The sequence below is a fragment of the Nestor notabilis genome, unplaced genomic scaffold (genome assembly GCF_000696875.1).
Source record: "Nestor notabilis isolate BGI_N333 unplaced genomic scaffold, ASM69687v1 scaffold29696, whole genome shotgun sequence".
In the NCBI taxonomy this organism is placed as follows: domain Eukaryota; kingdom Metazoa; phylum Chordata; class Aves; order Psittaciformes; family Psittacidae; genus Nestor; species Nestor notabilis.
In genome coordinates, this window is record NW_009931916.1 from 6,105 (window position 1) to 27,865 (window position 21,761).

The 21,761-nt window shown below is 40.5% G+C and overlaps 1 protein-coding gene across 1 annotated transcript; it reads left to right on the forward strand.

The window, feature by feature from the left end:
- Positions 1-827: 827 nt before the first annotated feature.
- Positions 828-20,805, forward strand: TPST1 (tyrosylprotein sulfotransferase 1). Its single transcript, XM_010016128.1, has 4 exons — positions 828-1,765; positions 8,487-8,685; positions 18,004-18,054; positions 20,788-20,805. The coding sequence occupies exons 1-4, from the start codon at positions 921-923 to the stop codon at positions 20,803-20,805; spliced, it is 1,113 nt and encodes a 370-aa protein (XP_010014430.1). The 5' UTR covers positions 828-920.
- Positions 20,806-21,761: the final 956 nt, after the last annotated feature.

The window sequence follows — 21,761 nt, forward strand, 5'->3', positions numbered from 1 at the left end:
GTGTTAGCTGTGCAAACCCTTCATTTCAATGCATGTCTAACCTGTTTTCAAATGCTGAGTTCTACTGTCATTGTAGAAAACATACCTATTGGAAGAAAACGTACAGGAGAAAAGCAGTGGCTTTTGGTGTGGTAAAATTGACTTTATTCTAATAGTAATCATACAGAGAAATTGCTCTGTCACAGACAGAACTACCTGTAATTGCCTAAAGGCCTCCAGCAAAGATTGGACACTGTCAGTGTTGATATGTAACTGTGAAATGGCTTTTGCTATCTTCTTGTATCCTGTGAAGGAAATAGAGCATTTCAAGCAAAACAGGTGATCATGTAGTTAGGTGAAAATGTGATGATGAGCAGGATACTGCTACCATCCATGCAGCAAGCCAGGGTTATTCTAACACTTAAATTTGTCTGTCATTTCTAACGTGGTTCGTGTGGGGTATCTTGTTCTTTTTGGCTTTATCTTGGTGACTGGTTTCTTCAATGTGTCGAGTCCCATATAGATGATGTCTTTGCTTGATTGTGAAGTTTAACAGTAGCTATCCAGTAGAAGAATCCTTTCAAATGTGTTAAAATATACCAGAGAGCTTATATGTAAATAGTAACTGTGGTCATGAATCCTATGTTTTGTGTTGTGTCTGTGGGTAAACAAAAAGGCTTTTTGTTATGGGATGGTTGTGTTTAGACTTTGCATTTACTGGTCTTAATGCAACACCAGGAAATAATAGTTTTATTGGATGCTGTCAGGTATTTCTGTTGTTGGTTCATCACAGTAGATCTTAAAGTTCTAAATATATATTTTCTTTTTCCCCTCTCACCAGACCCTAATTTATTTTGGATTAGGATTCCCATGGCATGTGAACTAGAAGATAATCTGAAATAGAAGGTCTCTTTATTTTGAAGTGACAGTCTTTTATCAAAATGGTTGGAAAACTCAAACAGAACTTGCTCCTGGCATGCCTGGTGATCAGTTCGGTGACAGTGTTTTATTTGGGCCAGCACGCTATGGAGTGCCACCATCGAATAGAAGAACGCAGCCAGCCTGTGAGGATGGAAAGTGTGAGAAGTACAGTAAGAACTGCTTCCAATGTGAATGCAAACAAAACCTTTGCTTACAACAAAGACATGCCTTTAATATTTATTGGAGGAGTACCTCGAAGTGGCACTACCTTAATGCGTGCTATGCTTGATGCCCATCCAGATATTCGATGTGGAGAAGAGACAAGGGTAATCCCGAGAATTCTGGCAGTTAAGCAGATGTGGGCTAGATCAAGCAAAGAGAAGATCCGACTGGATGAAGCTGGAGTCACGGATGAGGTTCTGGACTCAGCCATGCAAGCGTTTTTATTGGAAATCATTGTGAAACATGGGGAGCCTGCTCCATATTTGTGTAACAAAGATCCCTTTGCTTTAAAATCCTTAACTTATCTTGCTAGAATTTTCCCCAATGCCAAATTTCTTCTAATGGTACGGGATGGTCGTGCATCTGTGCATTCCATGATATCTAGAAAAGTCACAATAGCTGGATTTGACCTTAACAGCTACAGGGACTGCTTGACCAAGTGGAATCGTGCTATAGAAACGATGTATAACCAGTGTGTGGAGGTTGGGTTTGAAAGGTGTATGCTCGTACATTACGAACAACTCGTATTGCATCCTGAAAGATGGATGAGAACTCTCTTAAAGTTTCTTCGCATCCCATGGAACCAAGCTGTGCTGCACCATGAAGAAATGATTGGAAAAGCAGGGGGTGTTTCTCTTTCAAAGTGAGTATGAACGTTCCTCCTTTACCTTGTGTTGTTCTAAGAGCTAAAATAGTACATTTTTGCACGTAAAAGACTAGTCATAACTTGGTTTCAGGTTTTAAGTAGTTAATGATGTCTTGGGAAACTGATTTATGATGCATGTTAGCTGGGAAATAAGAATCATTGTTAACTAATGATTTGCAGTCTCTGATTGCTCCCACAAAACAACTGTCCCACTAATGTGTATGGAGCATATGAGTGAACTTTTAGTTAATGATCAGTCAAACTTGAATTTAGATGTCTCGTATCAGCCTTACCTCCAGTATAACTTTGCTTTTCTCCATGCCCCAAAATGAAGCTGGCTTGTTTTATCTAGACTGGTGTTACTTACCCTGGCGAGATCACCCATTTGATTTCAGGAACTTGAGTACTGTCAGTGCAAGAATGGCTGTTGAGTTATATTTGCCAAGAACATAATCTTCCAGGAAACTTGAGAAACTATTCCAACAAAATAGAAAGCAGAATTGGCGTGCTTTTCTGTTGGCATGTGCTCCTAAAAGAGCAAGCAGTTTGAATAAAATTAACCTTGTTGTAAGCAAATCTCTCAGTATTCTGCCATGCCATCTGGGCGCCTGATTTAGCCTCCTTCAGAAACCAAACTCCAGCTCTGCTGAGAAAACCTAGATAGGTATTGTGAAAAGGAAAAAATGTAGTTTATTCTCCAGTTAAACTACTCTGGTTTCTTTGCCACTATTTACAGCTGATCAACTGAAATGCTCCTAGTCTTTACATTGAAGGGGGAAGATGTGAATGTTTAAATCTCTCTTCCTGTTTTTGCTACAGCAGATACATCTACCAGATTGTCTTAAGTTTCTAAAATACTGATTAAAAAGCCCTATTCCAGCAGCAAAGCATGCCCAGTTTAATTCCTTGGCTTCTGTTTTTTGGATATTCGTCACTGGCCAAATGCTTCTGAGTAACAGAGAGACCTTGCACAGCCAGCAGTGTGGGCTGAGCAGAGACATGTCAAACTTGGATACAGAGTGATGCCAATTTCTATAAAAACTACAGGCTTGAGAAAGAAGAATTGGGAGATTTGGTTTATTTAATGCCTAAGGAAGGGACTGTGTGGGTTTTCTGATACGTTGTAGGGGAATAAGATTAAAAGCAAATCATAGGATTATTAGTCAGCAGCTACAAAGAGAACTTAAAACTCGGAAAATGGTCATGTATTTACAGCCTGGAGGTTTTGCATCACTGTTGCCACTGAAGAAACACAACCACCACCACTGATCACAGAGGTGTAAAGGCATCTCAACCCCCTGGTTTTTTGCTGTATTGTTTGTTAGCAGATTGAAGCCATCTGATAACGTTAACCTGAAGCAGGGTACTGTTGAATGTCTCTGCAAGCTGGATCTGCATCGTACTCCTCTTCGGTTACCTCTTATCATGTTACTGCTTCACAGTGGCAGCTGATGGGGGGAGTAAACTTACTGATATAAATAGGTGTTTGCCAAGTTCTGTTAAGTGTCCTGTAAAAATAACTATGCAAAATGTCCTTTCTTCTAAAATACTACTACCTTACAGCTTCCAGATTAGCATTTTTAAAAGCTGATGGACCTCTAGGCTATAAAACTTTAGTAGCCTTACTGAATTCATACAGCTTCAAGTAATATTTCGTGCTAAATCTGGTGGAAATGGGATGTGAGGAGCTGAGAACACTTGTTCATGTCTCTAAAAATTAAGAAATTGAATTGTTGAAAGTAGAATGTTTACTTTCATGTTAGTTTTGACTCAAACTTCCAAACTTAAGATGGGCAAGTATGAACATGCTCTTTTGACCTTCATTCTGTTCATGGACTTCTGCATGGTTTTATTACCTCGCATGTGGTATGTGAAAGTGATTTATTATTTCAGAAGGCTCTGGTAGTAGTGGAAAAAGAAAGGGTTTTATTAGTGTAATGTCTGTGATGTTTTTCATCTAATCAAATACCCTTGAAAGAGGTGGTGACATTTGTTTTTCAGTTGCAAGAGACCTTTATAATCTGATAATGATTTTGGTGACTCAGGCTTTTGAAGGCTGGAAGAAAAACAGTGAATATGAAATTCTCTTCGATATCCGTTTTATGTATTTATATGATACTAATTGAAATTATGCAGGGGGAGCTTGAATTTCCCCAGTTTGATTTCCTTGTACCAGTTAAAACTGCCTGCTTTTGGCATTCCAGCTTCTCACTGCCCTCTTGCCTGCAGCCAAGTGCTGTGGACAGGGACTGCTGCCTGTGTAGGGGGGTTCCTTGCCCAGACAAATTACCCTTTGAAAAGCAGCTTGCCAGGTATTTCACTCAGAACTTTACAGTCTGCCACAGCTTAACAAGCTTTGACAGCCGAACAAAACACACTTTGCATTAGACTTAGTTTTCCTTCTATCAAGTTGCATTTAGCTTGTGCTCAGCTGCAGCAGAGTTCTTCATGGCCCTGAGTGTGCAGGGCTGTTATGTTCTGGGTCAGGTTTTGAGGAGCATTGTTCTCTTAGGACTTTGAATTTCTCTCTGAGCTTACTGGGGAGTGCTCTTTGTTTCAGTGTGAATACTGTCATCTTTCAGCCGAAGGAATCTGGACCAGCGGAGCTTCATGTTCTGATGGGTAGCTTTTTCCCACCTGACTTTCCAAATGGATAATGCTGAAGATCACTTCAGACATGATCTAGGGAAATTTGAAACACTGCTGTCTATTGCAACTCTGTCTTCTACTCTGCTTTCTTACAGAGCTTTAATTTACCATATGCCTGCTACCAAGTGCTTCAGGCTGGTGCATAATAGTATATTAAAATCAGAACACTCAAATGATATTACAGTTTTTACTGGCAGAAGGAGGATATCACAAGTACCAAATCATCTGTATTTAAATGTGATGTTCATTTAAAAGATCCCACCACATAAACCTAGCCTGTCTAGCGTGGTAGGGACAGTATGAAGATAAATTCAGTTCCCTGGTTGTCAGCAAGGTCTTAGGTAGGGTAGAAAACCTCAGAAGTGAGAGGATGAACTACTATTACAATCTGCAAAGGCTGTGATACTGTGTAAAGAAAATGAGCACTGCCTCAGTCATCTTCCACTCACTATGAAGGCTTTCAGATCCTTCACACAGGCTCAGCACCCGCACAGATGCCTGGAAGTGGTTTAACTCTTGGAGGGTTTTTGAAAAGAAATTTGACAAGAATTTGTTGTCTTGAAATATTAAAAAAACCCACGATAGCAGCATTGCTAAAAGATCTTCATAATGATGCTAATCCCTGGTGACAGAAAGTACATGTCTAAGAATATGTTTTTCACTCATCCGAAATCCAACTCTGTCAAATGAAATCTGTGTCAGATGGAATGAGGCTCTACAGTCAGAGTAAGAGGTTTTCTGTGCAGCTGTGTGTAGAATCAAATGGTGCATGCAGGTTGTTTCTGTGCCAGGGATGAGCCAGCCACCTGGCTTGTGGAATTCTTCAGGCACTGAGCTGACTCTGTTCTCTTATTGCAAACTCAAACTCTTATGCAACAGTCTGTTAATAGCAATATTAGATACCAGCCAGCCTATGTTTAAGATTCTGACTTCATCTGTTCCCCTGGCTGCTTGATTTGAGGAAACTCTTGGCTGCCTTACTCGCTTTTCCTGCATTTGCTTAGTAATCCCTGCTTTTTCTGTTACTGATGCAGCTTAGTCTCACGGTTCTATTTTACTGAGTGTTTTTGCCTCTTGTTTTGTTTTTATCCAGCTGCAAGGAGAAACGCTGCAAGGGTTTTAAGGATGTGCACTTTAGCATTTGTAGTAGTGGGAAGCCTTCTGTGGTTTGAAGCAATTGCCAACGTGGCTGTTGAAGGAATGTACTATGGCTGGACTACATGCTATAACTAGTATTGTTAATATAGCTCTGGCATTTGCCTCCTAACTGAAACCAGCTGTGGTGACCACAGACGCAAAGATATGTCAACCCTTTTAGAGCAATTTTTATTAGGCTTATTATGAAAATAGCTGTCTAAGCAAAATTACTTCAGAATATACTATTTTTAATACATACCTTTCGTTTGATTCTAATACAGATGTAAAGTATTTGGGGTTAGTCCTGTCTTCCATGCTGCCAGCTGCTTTCAAAGCTGAAGCTGTTGCTGTGTTTTGCAGTGGAGCCTGGCAGCACTGGCCAGGCAGCATTTGCCATATGCCTGCATAATCAAATGTGTCAAGACTTGCTATGTTTCCTTGTTTTGATCTGTTTGATGTATTTTTTGGGGGGGTGTTTCTTTCTTCCTGTCCCCAATCCATCTTCCCCCATACTCCTCGGATGTTCTTTCCCACAAACTGTGTTTTACTTTTCTTCCCACCTTCACTAAAAGGACAGAGAAGGATTTACTCAGAAGACCAAATGTGGTATGGTGTATTTTTGAATCAGTGCCTTGGAGCAGCTAAATGTAGTTCCCTGCTTATCTCTTGCCAGTGATTAATCACCAGGAAGTGTTTCATGCTGAGCTTATTTTTACCAAAGACTAAAATAAGAGTGGGGCAAAACATACACATTTTAATTGTACTTTTACTTCAGGACAAGGTATCCACATATGTACTAATTTAGGTCCTAACTGCCGTATAGCACCCATTGGTTTGGGGTTCCAATAAGCTATTAGCCAAGGCTATTACCTCGTTCGCACAATATCACCCTTATTTTAAATGGTCCAGTCAATCTGCAGTTTTGGTGAAGGGATTGGCTGGTTTAGAGAGGGAAAGGACTGTAAATCTTAGACTTTTCAGAGACCTAGTGTTATATTTTTCTTGACAGTCCCAACCAGCATGGTCCTAAGGAGTCCTGACTTGTGGTGCTTTGTCCTCTGCCTTGCCACTTGGAAGCTCAGAAACTCAACTCTTAACAGTTACTTTCTTGCTAATTTGATGTGAAGTTAAAAGCTCATCTGCTAATTAGAAGGATCAAAAAGGCAGTGCCCAGGCTTTTTAGTTTGCCTTACAGACTTGTGAGCTCAGGGCAATAGCCTTCAGGAGGGCTGAAATTAGGTTGTGACTCCCTGGTCCCAAAATCCCATTCTGACTTCCTGCCTTTGGTTTGAGCTACTGCAAATGGTTGAAGAATCAATAAAGGCTCAATATTCTGGGAGCTGTCTTATGTTTTTTGTTTGTCAGGTCCTTACTCACCAGCTTCCATTAAACACCTCTTGCAGGCATCTGTGGAGGCTCAGCTTGCCAAGATGGTTTCCCCATGAGTGATCATTTCCCTTTCTGGTTTGTTCTTTGTTGATTGTGTCTAAAGTACGTAAGGTCCTGACCTTCCAGCAGTGTATGACTAACTTCCTTCCTCTGTCCTGGAAACATTGTAGCTATGATGACAAGTGAAAAAGAGCAATATGGTAAAGACTAATTGACTGGAAGACACTTATGCATGGTTTGTAATTTAAGGCTTTTGCTGCACAGTACAGTGTGCATCTAAATGGGATGCTTCTTGATTTGATGTTTGTCTGCTCTGCAACAATTCTTCAGGCTCTTCTTGGACTCTTGAGGTTAATTAGGTAACTGCAATCGTTTCTCTTGTAAGTGGAGTGATGTCAGTCTTGAGAGCAATCGAACTTCAGCTCAGACTTCTGGATTCTGAAACTATCAGGAGTATTTCTGGAAACTCCCATTTACTTTTTGCAGAAGATGTTCTCATGTTGTGCCTGCTGCACAACTGGGGCATTAACTGCTTGGGAATTAACTTGATCTCAGTTTTCTCATTCTTTATCATGAGTAGAAAAGCTACTAGTGTGATACTTCATACTGGTACTTTCACATATAACACTTTGATTTCTGAGTGGTAGAGCTTTTTGAGATGGAAAACTCTTTATGATGTAAATAAGGCATGGGAAGGATGGTAGTTGCAAGTGGATGTGGCAGCTGTATGCTTAGCATCAGGTTTGAGGCAGGTATAGCCATCCAGCAGCAATTACTGATACTGTGGCATACCCAGGGTATTACTTGGAATGCAGATGCAGATATTCCTTTAGGCAACTTATATATACAGACCTGATTTTTTAATCTGCCTTAGAAGAAAGATCAACCTTGACATCCAAAATGCTTGTGCACTTGTTCTGAATTCAGGAAGGTTTTACTACTCAGCCTGTGCCGAGTCCTGCTGGCCTGTTCCACAAGTCACACAGTAAAGGCGTATGTTTTCTAATCTAAAAGAAGCAAGGAATGTGGGAAAACAAAGAGCTGTGTAATGGCCAAACAATCAGTAAAAGGAATGGTTATGAGTAATATTATTGAAGTCTGTGGTTTTCTGTCATTTCCATAGGGGTGTCTTACTAATAAGAAAAGTCACAGTATGCAGGGGGGAAGAGATGACACATGGACTTTAAATCTAGAATAAAACCTTCAAGAGCATTTAAGACAATGAAATAGCAAATGTGGGGATATGCCAGTGGGAAAACAGCTTTAGATGTAGGTGTGTGCATAGTTTTCACTTACCAGCTCTTTGGCTTGCACTGCTGTCTTTAGGCAAAGAACTTGCCTCAGGACATTCTGTGTGAAAGCCTAAACTAAGAATGTTGTGCTAGTTATTCTCATTTTAGCTTTCCCATCAGCTCTGTAGAAACATGAAATTTGGAGAGGGAAAGATGGAAACCCAGACAAAACAAGCTAAAGGTCTTAATGCCAGTGAAGAAGCACGTATTGGTTGGAATGCAAAATTTAACCTGTCTTTCTCCCTCCACAGGGTTGAAAGATCTACTGACCAAGTAATCAAGCCAGTTAATGTGGAAGCACTGTCAAAGTGGGTCGGGAAGATACCTGCTGATGTTCTGCAAGATATGCCTGTGATTGCACCCATGCTAGCAAAACTGGGCTATGATCCGTATGCCAATCCACCAAATTATGGAAAGCCAGATCAGAAAGTTGTGGAAAACACAAGGAGGGTAAGGCATCTTTGTATGTTTAATGACCGACTAAATGGATGTGAGCTATAGAGCAGAAGAGTCTTGTGGCTTGTTTGTTTGTGGGTTTTAAAGTCTGTTTCTAATACCTTTTGAAACTTACCAACGTGGTTTCCTTGCCATGGGGATGAAAAGGAAGAATTCCGTGGGACCTTGAGCACTGAAAGTCTGTCTCCTGCTGTTTGTCTTCAATTTGGTTTATCTTCCTTTACCCCAACCCCAGGCTTGAGCTGTGTCCTTTGGTGTGTGTAGCTAAACCTTTTGAGAATTGTCCAGATAGTTAGGGAACTAGTTAGTAGTGGAAAATGCAGCTTTCTCACCCGAGCATCAGTCTTGACTGATGAGCTCAACTTTTTATGCAAGAGGGTTGGCAGAAGCTCTGTCACAAAATTACACCCCAAATACTTGGTAGAATTTGAGAAGTGACCCATGGAAAATAGCTCAAGATGAACAAAATGACAAATTTTTCCAATTCTTTGCTGTCCTTTGTAGAAACAAACAAAAGATGGAGGAAGGTCTGGTGCTGATTAACCTAAACTTAAGGATTTGAGACTGAACTTAATGTTGGAATGTGAGTAGTTAGGCTATACAGCTGTTTATCCCTGGAGGTATCCATTGGAAAGCTCATTACCATTGTTTGAAATAAGAGCAATTAACTCCTATGTTCTTTGGAGAATGTATACTTTATTAAAAGAAGGTGACTTTTGCTGCTGCAGCAAAGCAATCGTTGGAAAAATTGAATTAAACAATTAAAAAGGACTCTCTTCCACTAGCCTTCACTATTAAAAAAACCTGTTCCTATGCTGGTGAGCTGAACACGGATGGAGGGGGAAAAATGGCTTTTTGTGAAGTCTCCAAACACTTTTGAGTTCTTTCTTTTTAGAAGCCCTCCCTGGGAAACTTGAACACCTGATTGTGCATGTTGAAGGAAGACAGATTGGCTGTTTTAATAGTCGTTAGCTCAGCATGGGAAAGGTAACCCACCTTTTCTGGGAGGGGCAGTGGTTAGCATTTTACAGGTTTCCTGGTACTTCTGCTTTTAAAGAAGCTCACAGACTAACTTTTCTGTACTCCATTCAACCCCCTTAAAACAAAAAAGAAGCGTTCAATGCTCCTTCATGGAGCCTTGAAAATGAAATCCTCATGCACCTACCCATACGTACTATAGAGCAGCAGCAGGGTACAGATTTGTGTCCTATTGCAGTGTTTTAAGGCTGGCTTTCCCTTCCTGACACAATTAAAACACATTTTTACAGTAGGATGACCTTTCTGAGGCCTCTACCTGTGCAAGGCAAGCTCAGTTTGAGGTATAAAAGTTGTCTGGATCGCAGTTTTTTACTGTTGGGTGGCTTCTTGAAATCTGTTTCACTTCACAAATGCAAGAGAGAAATTCGGGTAATAAAGCCACAAGCATACCTTTAAACAAGGTAAAGCCTTATTTAGAAGGCTGAAGTGCATCGAGTTTGCTTTGAAGCATGATCAGTTTATTTACTAATGTTAAAAACAGCTGGGAAAAACTGGAGGTTACTGTTACAATAGCTGATCCAAATATTGCAAGGGTATGGAATGCTTATTTTGACTGATATTTTAGTTGCAGCCCAAGATAGCATTTTAATTTTGTTATATATTTCTACCCAGTATGTATTCCTAGTCACTTGTTTCTTTACAAAATTCCTTTTGCATATATGGTTTATATAGATAAAATGAGGGTGATGTCCTGCATTAAGACTAAAATCCAAAACCCCAAAAGGATTGAGGACAGCTAACCTTCAAAACTTGCACTGTTCCTTTTGGGAATGAAGAAACATGAGGCTCTCAAAATGTCATGTACCCCAAGGAGCCTGCGATGGCTTAAATTAGTGCTGGAGCTTTCATGTGGATGGCTTGAATTCCCCCCCAGTCACTTTGCTTTGTTTCCTCCCAGCTGGTTCCCAGCAAATCCCTTCGTCTTTCTCTGTGCCTACAGAAATGCTGATGGATGGCCTCGCTTCCCAGGGTTTCAGGATTTCAGACTTCCCAGCTCCCAGACCAGTTTGTTCCTTAGGTTACCTAATTCTTAGGGCAGCAGGCTCATCACCTACAAGTGCGAGGCTTTCTGGCCAGCGTGCAGCTCACACAGCCAAAATGTTGGCTGCTGAGCTTGGTCTCAAACCAAGTACGTCTTGAAATAACTGATACTCTGGTTGGTGATCAGTGGGAGCTGACTCGCTTCTGAAAAATGCTTTGGTTTGGTTTCCCCACAGCTTTCTTTGGTTTTATCTGCCCCCCATTCCCAAATATTTCAAACCACTTTAAGGCGTTTGGAGGGGAGGAAGAAGAGAGAGAGGGAGCTGTGACGTGTTGATTTTGCCCATCAGGGATAGCATATGCTGCCTGTGGATTTGCCCTTTTCTTCCCTGAATCTATACTGATCTATTTCTTGCTGCTGCCTCTTGATGAAGAGGGCATTTACTTTAAAGTTTTTAAACATTTATTGGTCTAGATTTTTCCAGCCTTTACAAAGTGGCACTTGGCAAGTGTGCTACTGCATGCTTTTAGCTGGGGAATTTGGGCATTGCTGTAAGCCTACTTTTGTTCTTGTTTTCTTCTTGAACTTCCTCACCTGGGATAGGTTACACAGAGTTTTGTACAGAGTTGCAGAGTTTGTGGGTTTGTTGTTGGAGATGAAGCTGTCCAAATAAAACCTTTCCAAAGTTACTTTTCAGTACATAATAAGTATATATAAATTTTGCTTGTAACCATTTATTGCTTCACTTTGTGTTTGGAAGCTGTCCTGCTGTATTTTTATTTGTGGTTTCTGAGAACTTCTAAACTGAACACAGAACTTGAATTTTGTTCATTGAAAACAGATAAAGTTTAGACTTCTAAAGCTGCACTGTGTTGTAGTAGCACAGTAACCCTTCCAGTGACTAACTGGGAGTAATGTTGAATTATCTGACACTTGCTACTCCAATACCATCATAGTTTCTTAGTCCCTTTCAAATGGCATGAGCCAGCACTTCAGATGAAGGGAGTTGCTTCTGTCTGGCACACAAAGCAGCACTAAGGGGGGAAGGACTGATGGGTTGGGGTTGGTTGGTTGGTTTTGGGGGGTTGGTGGTCAGTTTTGTAGGGGTTATGTAAATGCTGATTTAAATTGATTGTGGAAGTTGCAACAACAGGGCGGAAGGCCAGCACCACTGAAATGACTGGCAAGGGAGATTCCGGCTCCACCTAAAGATAGGCAAGCGCTGTGTCATCCAGTGCATGGCATAAAGATAAGGGGAATGAAAATACAAAAGTGGTCAGGATGCAAAACAGCTTCTGTTGAATGCAGAGGGGTCAGTATTTTATGACTAGAAGCCTGTGTGTTGCCCAGTTGTAGGAGATAACTTAAGAAAATGACAAGCTTTAAACTGCACCATGTCTGTTCTCAAATCAGCTTAAATGCTCTGTCTAGAACTGCACTAACTGCACTGAGCAAAATCTGTTGCTTCTTGGAAAAGACTACAAATTAGACTTAACAATGAAAATACTGCTCAGCAATTAGAAGATGCTGCTCTTAGTCCCGAAGCTAGGTACTGGCAGTGTAAAGGTGCCTAAACCAAGGGCTAATTAATGGAGAAAACCAGAAAGGAATGGCTACTGTGGTGCAAAATACTAGCTTTCCCTAAGCTGTTCTAGTTTCTTCTTCCTCTTTTCTCCTTTTCTGTCCCTCTGCTGGTGACTTACATGTGTACAGGTTAAACAATTGTATTTTTTCAGTCTGGAAACAAAATGATGATCCTCACCAGCTGCAGTACAGTGCTTGAGTTAGAATTTCAATGTGCTCATAGGTAATGCAATGAAAACAATGCTCTCTGCTAAGTTTGGGCTTTTCACTGGATTGTCACCTGCCTAGAACACCAGGATGGTGAGGTTGGGTTTCCACCCCACTGTAGCACAGTGCAGAAATAAGAAGATGCAACCATTGTTTGTGTTTTTGTCATCTTAGTTCTGCTTTTGATTTAGGAAGTAACAGTGGTTGAAGCTAACATCATCTCTTCTTACACCGGACTCCAAGTGCTATGTGGTGTTATGAAATAAGACTCTGGCAGTATCTGCACTGGTGGAGTACAAATCCAACATAACAGAATTTTCTGATGTTTTCAATAACAAAGCCATTAACTTCTTGTTTATCTGCTTTATGTTAAGCCTGACAATATCATCTTTTATGGCATGTAACTTTATCTTGTCTCAGTTTAAGGAACACAGAGCAGAGAGAATTGCGCTGTTCAGCAGATGTCTGCGTGCAACCTCCTCCAGAGGCAACTTTTAGTTATTCAGTGACTGCAGAATTGTGCCATCTTGTGTTTTCTTTCTAGGCCTGTTGCTGGTCTGTTCATTTTGTTATAGTGATTGCAAGAGTCCCTTCCTCACAGAGTCACAACTGACTACTTTTTGCCTCCCCCAGAGTTTTAACAAACCCTACATCCTCAATATAAAAGAAAATAACATCCTGTAACTAAAAGGAGTTTTCACTTGCAAATGATACAGAAAATTATTAAGCTGTCTGCACTGGTAGCCCCATCACTATATGATGAATTACAAAAGTAGAATAACTCCATGTTAGAAGTGTCCTTATCAATATTGTGAGTCTGTGTAAAAGCATATGTCAGCAGTTTAACAGCATATCCCAGAAGTGGAGAACAGCTCATAACTGGAAGACTCTGACTTATGCCCAGTAGAAACTGGCTTATTGTTATGTTATGATTGGCTAAGTGGTTTCCTCTCACATCTGTAACGTATTACATCAGATTTTCTTTGGCACATACTTCCCACTAAATGAATTTGTATGCCTGGAATACGTATTCTAGTCATTTCTTTTAACTTCTTCATGAAGTTAATGTTCCTTGCCCTGGAGAGGTTGAGGGACGGAAGTGTACAGAACCATGTAAAAAAAGCAATGGTTTTCATCATGACTGTTTAAATATGTGTGGCTGCTTCTAATCACATCCAAAAGCTGTTCTCTATCTCTGGTTATAGTCTGTTGATGGCATTTTCTGCAGTAACCTCTAGAAGAAAAAACAGTTCTATTGACTCATGTTCCGTGCCTGGTTTAAATTGTGAGGAAATGTCTCCTGCTGTTAAGGTTGGAGATGTCCATGATAATCATGATGTCAAGATTTCATATTTGAGGTTTTAAAGACAGAAACAATCTATGGTAAAAAGTGTGACGTGTATTTATACCAATGCATGAGAGTAATTACTTGTGCTGTCAAAGATGTATAATTGAGGTGTGCTGTAATGACAGGCTGCTCAAGGCCATGCATCTCTACTTACACTGGGTAACTTAAGCATAAAAGCATTTGGCTTCATGGGCATTTTCTGATATTTAAAACAAAAATTGCAGGGTTTATTTCGTCTGTGTTACTTCCACCAACGGCACACACTTTCTCAGTGTCCTTTGGATTTGTTTTAACTCCCTCTTCAGTGGGCGTTCCCAGCATGTGGATTCCCAATTGCACTGGTTTTCTCCAGAGGTGCTGATACCTTTGTTTTTTAAACCAACTATGCATATATATATATATATGATCAATATGGCAAATAACACACTTATTAAGGAACAAAATATGAAATTAGGTCTGGTTGCAAGCTGCCTTTTGGCAGGCGTTCACAGCCCAGTCTAAAATCTTGCTGTGCTCTGCAACTTCGATGTTTTGAAAGTCTACCAAGCCCAAGTACACTTACCTGCAAGAAACCTTACAGACAAAAAGACCCATTATCTCTGTGTACTGGAACTGACCCAATATAATGTGACTCTAAACCAGGCTTGAAAGTGGGTGAAAAGGAGTGCTTTAATCTCCTATAAAGATGAATTATAGGCTACACTTCTGAGTTACACTTTTGCTCTAAAGTTCTCCTTGAGAAACCCCTTTAGAAGGGTTTTCTCTGCCAGCTGGATGTGAAACTTGTTTTCTGATCTCTTTCTGAAAATAATATGCATTTAGTTTGGCTGTAAGAATGTGTGTTGTTTTTGTAATAGAATACTGCCAACACTGAGCAACAAACTGACACACACTTAATATTCCTCCTCTCTTTAGAAATCCATTTGGACTAGCAAAATAATTCCCTGAGAAATGGTAAACACCATTTCTGCTCAGTTTCCCTGAATTCTTGCTCAGACTGGAACTCATTCCAGTGTCCTGCTTCTGCCCCTGCTCTCTGAATAACGGGGTTTAGACATAGAAATTGGTCAGGAAAGAATTTTGACTCTGAAACCTCTGAATTGCTTTGGCTGCAGATGGAGTCATTGGTTTTGGAATTTCTGGATTGCAGCTGATCCCTGGGTTTTGATTCCAAAGGTTCTGGCTTTGGAACTACTTGAAGCCAGTTTGTATGCAGTCTCGATCTTGACAAACCAGCATTCTAGATAATGTCAGTTCTGAACCAAAATGAGGCACTCTTGTGTGTTCAACCTAATCTTGGTGAGCCTGCAACTGGTTAGATTTGCCTTTGTAAACTGGGGTGTGTAAACTGTGAATGTAATAGCAAGTGCCCCTGAAACATTTTCTTTCCAGGCTATCACATTAGCATGGCTGATGGATGAATACCCCTGACCACCCACTACTAGATAGATGCTTATTAGGAGTAAATGCTGTTCCTATAGAGGGTATCACAATGGTAATGCTTCTAGAGAAGACACATACATTGTATGTGTGTAAAAATAAGACCAAATCATAGTTGTAAGAAAGGAAAGGAGGCAGCTTCCAGAGAGACAAACATGGTTTTTGTCACTCTGGTTCTGAATCAGTCAAGATGTACCACCATCATCATCATCAGTATTAACTCCTTTTGAGAATTCCCAGACCATGGCTGTAGTGGTTTGCTAGGAAAGGTGAAGAAGCCTGTCTGTTTCTTCCAACTAGTCTCATAAAGATAATAAAAAGGGTTTTTTTTCTGGCAACCTTGCCTAGGCTGTTCTGGAGCTTTTTTATAGGTGCTAATATTGTTGATTTGTAACTTCCATTTCTGCTCTCTAGAACACAGCCTGCATTTGAATGTCTTCGTTAATAGCTTGAAACATGAAATACTTGCTTCATGTATAAATATTTATGGTATATCCAGGCTCCAGTGAGCCACACACAGCATTTCTGACTGGTGTGGCTTTCATTAAGGTTTCCATGGGAATGACAGTCCCCTCTGGCTAAATATAAATGAGGGCTGTGCCTATCAGTTTGAATCAGCCTTTCTGTTTTATCTAAAACATGGCATATCGGAAGCAAAGGGTTCTGCAGTGTATGTGTGCAGTAATTCTTACTCTCATGTTGGGACTTAGCGAAGCCTTGTTGTTTGGATGTGTTTAGCCTAGTGATAAATAGCGGTGAGAACTGCCAGCTCCTAAATCCACTGCACATGAGTCACAGGTTTAATGCTGCAGCCTGTTGTGGGGTGAGGCATCGTAAGGACAGGAAATCTGGAGCTGGCTCAGCTGCACGCCAAGGCCACGGCTGTAGATTGACAAAATGTCTTCATGTTCTGGTCATCTATTCCTAGGGAAGTGGAGAAAATGGATATTGTTAATAAGCATCCCTTTGCAAGCCAGGGAGTGCAACTCTGAACCAGGCTTTAGAGCAGCCCCATTGCCATTGAAAGGCTTTATAGAACTTTTCTAACTAGGTTTGTGGCTTTTGATTTTTATCTGATTACAGCTGCATAAAGGCTACAGTGGGCTCATGGCATTGGGTGGTCAGTAGAAAGGATAGTAAATTCTTCGAGTCTTATAACACAGAGTACTTCCCCCCTCCCCCCCCCCATTTGGAATGTCTTCCAGTTTGATCTCAGAAGCAACCAGCTCTTCAGAAGTATCCTCTAGAGAGAAGAGAACAGCTTGCCGATTTACTTCCTAATTGGGCAGCTTGGTGTGCCTCTTGGTATGTTGGAGGAGATTTATCGCTTGCTCTTTCTCCAGACAGCGTTGGTTCAGGATTAATATTATGCTGTAAAAGATTGGAAGTTGTGGAAGTGACAGGCTGGTGATGAGGATACAGTCATTGCAGAACTTCATAATCATCACAGTCGCTGTAACTTTGTGACAGCCCTGCTGATAAGTGGAGCTCTTCTGTACTCCTCTACAAAGCCATTAAATCTGTATGTATATTAATAGAGAATAGCCTCTTCCAATTGGAAGGGACCTACAACAATCATCAAGTCCAAATAGGAAAGGATTATCCCACTGATTTTATTTATTTATATATATATATTTATTTTTTTTCCCCATTGGAATAGATGAAAATCAAATTAATGACTAAATGGTATGAAAATAATAAAGAAAACTTAAGGCTTATCCAACCCTGTGTTCTTCCTCCAGGAGCTGGGGATTTTGGATGTGTGCTTACAGCTGCGTGGGTAGGATTTGGGTGTCTGATCTCACATAGTGTGTTTGCTGCGTGACTCGAGGTCTGGCACAGAGTTATTTGGGGGAGAATTGCTAGTAATACATCTGTGCCTGTTATAATGATATCTGTGTGCCTTTAGGATGAAAGTAAATGTATGAACTTTCCTGTTACCTGAAAATTACACCAGCTAGATATGTAGAATGAAGGATAGATACGTGTAAAATAGGGTAAGAAGCAGATGCTGACACTCCTAAGTGACCATTTAACAACACTGAAAGGTAAGTTGTTAACATGTTCGCACTGATTGTAGTTGCATTGTCTTGAACTGTATCAAAACAGAGCTTCCCTTTGACAGTACAGTAACACGGGATCAGTTGTTCAAGTCTGATGCTTCTGTTTGTGTGATTGATACAGATTTTGTATATAATGAACAGGGTAACAGGTCAGAAAAATTGTGTGATGGGACATTTGTTGAGTTGAATGGTAATTAAAGGGAATTTATATATAATACATATATAATTGAGGGTGCTAAAATGGGAAGCAACAGATGTAGTATATGTAAACTTCACGTTTGGTATGGTAGCAAGTCGCTCCTAGACTATTTCATCATCCTGTTTTTCTAAAAGCATAATGAATGGATGACACAGGACTTAATAATTCGAGCAAGCCTGAAATGTGTGAGTTTTACCTAGTTTTACCATTTTAATGCAAACAAGGTGGGAGTGTTGAGTACGGAGCAAGCCTGGCACTATCATACAGACAACCAAGCCTCCTGCATAAAATGAGCTTTTGGAAATAGATTGTGCTCAGTTTAGGTAGATCTGTTTTAGCATTACTAGATCAGAATGACCCAAAAGAATCTTCCCCCCTTAACAAGTTCTTTTACCATTTCAGACAGTAGTGAATGCTGGCTTTAAGTTCCATATTGTTTTCTGTTTTCCAGGTCTATAAAGGTGAATTTCAGCTTCCTGACTTCCTTAAAGAAGTGCCACAGGTACAGTATTGGATTAATTTGCTTTTTGCAGGTGTAGTGGCAAGTTAGTATGCAACCAGTCCTTACAAACCACTCCATAAATGTGGTCACAGGAGAATAGCTCACCCATGAGACTGAATCCGCAGTGCTCTTGCACTCGCAGTCCCAACTCTGTTGTGAGTGCACGTGTAACTCCAGTGTTAATAGTATGGTGCTTGTAAACCTGAGCTGAATACATCCTGCTGTGAAACTCAAGGACTCCCTTCTGTACAGACCAGACTGCAAAGTTTGTTATTTGTAGAGAAGTTGTATCTTTTGTTGCCTTGCCTGGAAAGGCTTAAAGCAAATATAGTCCAGGGAGCAGCCTGTAAAGAAAGAAATGCTACAAGCAAAACCAGTTCAGCCATGGATAGTGATGGTGTGTGGATTTAGTAACCAAGTGAACTATCAAGCTTCGGATTCCAGGGATGCCCCATCCCTGGCAGTGTTCAAGGATGGGTTGGACAAGGCTTGAAGCAACCTGCCCTAATGGAAGGTGCCCCTGCCTATGGCAGGGGATTGGAACTGGATGAGCTTTAATGTGCCTTCCAACCCAAACCATACTATGATTGTATTTACAATCCCTAATCTGACACCTTTCAAATGCTGTTAATTGTCATCAGTTTGGTTTGGAAGATGGCATCCCTTGCTGCTGGGCTCTCCTGTGTCTCCTGAAGGTAATGGAGCATATAAGATGGGCTTGTTCTGTGGAGCTGCCTGTTGGAGTGCTCCCCTTCAGTACATTGCAGGGTTTCTCTGTGTGTGGGGTTTTCATTTTATTCCCCTCTTCAGTGTGTAGTGACATTAATTCTCCCTCCCTTGCAGATTTAAGCTCCCCTAATCTAGCCATGAAAACTCAGAGCAGATGATCCAGACAGGGAGCAAATAATTTAATTTACCTTATCAGAGAAATAACAAAATATTTGTATTTTATTGCTTAAATGAACCATTTTATATGAATAAGAAACAATTAGTTTTGTTTTCTTGGGTAAGAGCTGCTCCACGAGGCTCATAAAAATACCAGTTTTTGTAGGCTTTATAATTGATGGTAAATGTCTAAATGCCATCTAAAGTGCTCTCCACATTGTGCTTGTATAGAAGAAGCAGGAAGTGGTTCATCACTGTTACTGTCACATATAAAGCTAAGTAGAAAAATGCTTGGGTTTTTTGTGTTGTTTTGGGTTGTTTTTCAACTCCTCCTGCATATACAGGAATGTGGTGTTGCAGAATTAGGAGAAAAAGCCTTGTTAGGGGCACTCTGCCTCCAGAATTGTCTCTCTGCTTCCAGTACTTTCTATTCCTTCTTAATTTCCCACCCTTAGTGATACATACAGAACAGAAGCTTATTTAGAATGTAGGTGTAGGCAGCCTTCAACAGTAAAATGATTCACAAAGCTTTTAAAAGACCACCCCCCCACCCCCCAAACAATAAAACCAGCTAAAGGCCTTCAGATCCCAAATATGAGGAAATGGTTCTTTGACCGCTGTGAGCGGTGGGGATTGAGGAACACAGGGGAGAACCCACCACATGCAGACAAAGAATTTTGACTTAGTTCATTCAAACGAAAATGAATTGATTAAAAAGGAAAATTGGTTTCTTCTGTTCCAGCCAAAGAAGACAGTAGAAGGGAAGTCTCGTGGCAAGATAAAATGAACATGGATCAGTGAAGTCGAATAGTTGTAGTGTCTGTTTCATGTTTGCAGAACATAACTTTTTGCTGTGGACACCAATTCTTTCTGATAAATCTTTGTGTGATCACTAATGTGGGCTTTGCTCTTTATAGTGGATGTTTGCCTGCTCTCACCCTTTGAACAGTTAGTGCTCATGCTTTGCAAGTTGTGCTCAGCTAATAGAAAACCATTAAGAACCTGGCACCACGCAGCTAAATGTGCTGTTGCTCACAGCGTTGTTCACTCTCAACTGCTGGCCAAAATGTCTACGCAGCTTAAGGGCAAGACAGCTGTTTAAATGTGTGCTGCTTGAAAGTGATCGTCAGCAAATTGTATGGGGAAAGTGTGCTGTAGTGATTTCTGATGCTTCCAAACACAGTCACTGTGGTGGTTTCAAGATGATCTATCTGCAACGTTGCAGCTAAAGTTGCAGCAGACGTGGCTGCAAGCATAGGGGGTGCCAGAACAGGAGATGAAACCTTGCTGAGAAGGAGTTCTGGGAAATCAGGGAGATGAGCACACTGTACAGGTAGTGTGCTAGCAGAGTCACTCAGCCTATGGTCTGCCTACAGGATCCATTAGTTAAATGATGCTGTTTGTATTTTCCAGTTATCTTGTGATACAGCAAAAGAACTTGGCCCACTCTTACTAGTAAATGTCCTCTTCCAAGCCGTATGCTAGGGAGGCTTCAAAATGGGACTCTACTAAATCTCAGGAGGTGGATTTTCAGAGTTTGGCTGGGTGTGCTTACAGCATTTACCAAACTCTGAGCAGATTTACCCAAAGTCAAGAAAGTTCATTTAAAAAGCAAAAAGAAGCTTTGTAAAATAGTAAAAGAATAGTGCTTAACCCATAAAAACTGACGCTGGAATTGGCAGTGATGCTGTTAGTGATGTTCTTTAGTATTATACTAAAGATCAAATTAACTAAAGATCAAATGTGACTAAACAGCTAGATGGTTTTGAGTACAAACATTGGAGCTGGTGATAATATTCTTTCCTCTAATATAAAATAGCTGATTTCATTTTATTATTTACCTGACAGACTGAACCTATGGAATAGAAGATACCACGGATGTTTCTTGCACAGAAGGTAATAAGAGCTTGCGGTCCTGCTCATTTGCTGCTCTTGATTCAGTTCAGGTGATTTTTCTTTTGAAGCTGTGTACCTCCATGTAAGATTCTGGGTAGCAGAATAGAGGGATACGGATCTTGGTTCAGAATTGGTGCGAGTAACAGTGAGGTAAGTTGTGGTGGCGAGATCTACAGAAGCAGAGCTCGTGTGCTTTAAGATTCACCATGCACTTCTACATGGCTCATCACAAATAACACACTGGTGAAACCAGAGAGGTGACTCTTAATCATCTTTGGCTTTCATTTTTAAATTGTCCTTCCTGGATAGAGGAAACTGCTGAAGATGAGCTCATGTGTGTAACGTGCTTTTAGTATGTCCCAGAGCCAGTATTTTCAATAAACTGCATTTTTGTTGCTGAAGTAACAGTGGCAAGATTGTGCAGAGAACTTGGGAAATTCCAGGCTAGTTAATGACTGAATGGTGCAAGATTTGTTGTATTAATCCAGGATTTTTACTTGTCTACTGTGTTACCAAATCTTCGAGCTTGACAACAAAAGATAGGCACAATACATCCAGTTTAAATACAGCCAAGAGCAACATGCCATGCAGATATACCCAGCATAGATATTTAGTATGTGGCCAAAAATATAGTATTCTGTAGACCTAAATATAGCTCAAAGCATCATACCAATTAGAAATAATGGATATAAAAGTTTTCTGAAGATTAATTGCAGGCATTCACTCTGGAATCGATAAAGAACCCATAACCTTGTCATGTAACCATGTTAAAATGACTAAAACATCTACTTCATCTTGCCAAACTTTCCTCTCTTGAAAATCGTATTTAAAACTACACTATTCCCATCTAAAGCTGCTGTCTAGTTTCTGAGAAACCTCTTTAATTTCCCAGCAGTAACTACCAGTGGTACATTGTCATGAGACAC

What these genes read in the sequence shown, in the direction of transcription:
- TPST1 (XM_010016128.1), top strand. Translation starts at nt 921, where the DNA reads ATGGTTGGAAAACTCAAACAGAACTTGCTCCTGGCATGCCTGGTGATC. An exon ending in GGGGGTGTTTCTCTTTCAAA is followed by an intron (nt 1,766 to 8,486) that starts GTGAGTATGAAC and finishes CTCCCTCCACAG; the next exon opens with GGTTGAAAGATCTACTGACC. An exon ending in TTGTGGAAAACACAAGGAGG is followed by an intron (nt 8,686 to 18,003) that starts GTAAGGCATCTT and finishes TCTGTTTTCCAG; the next exon opens with GTCTATAAAGGTGAATTTCA.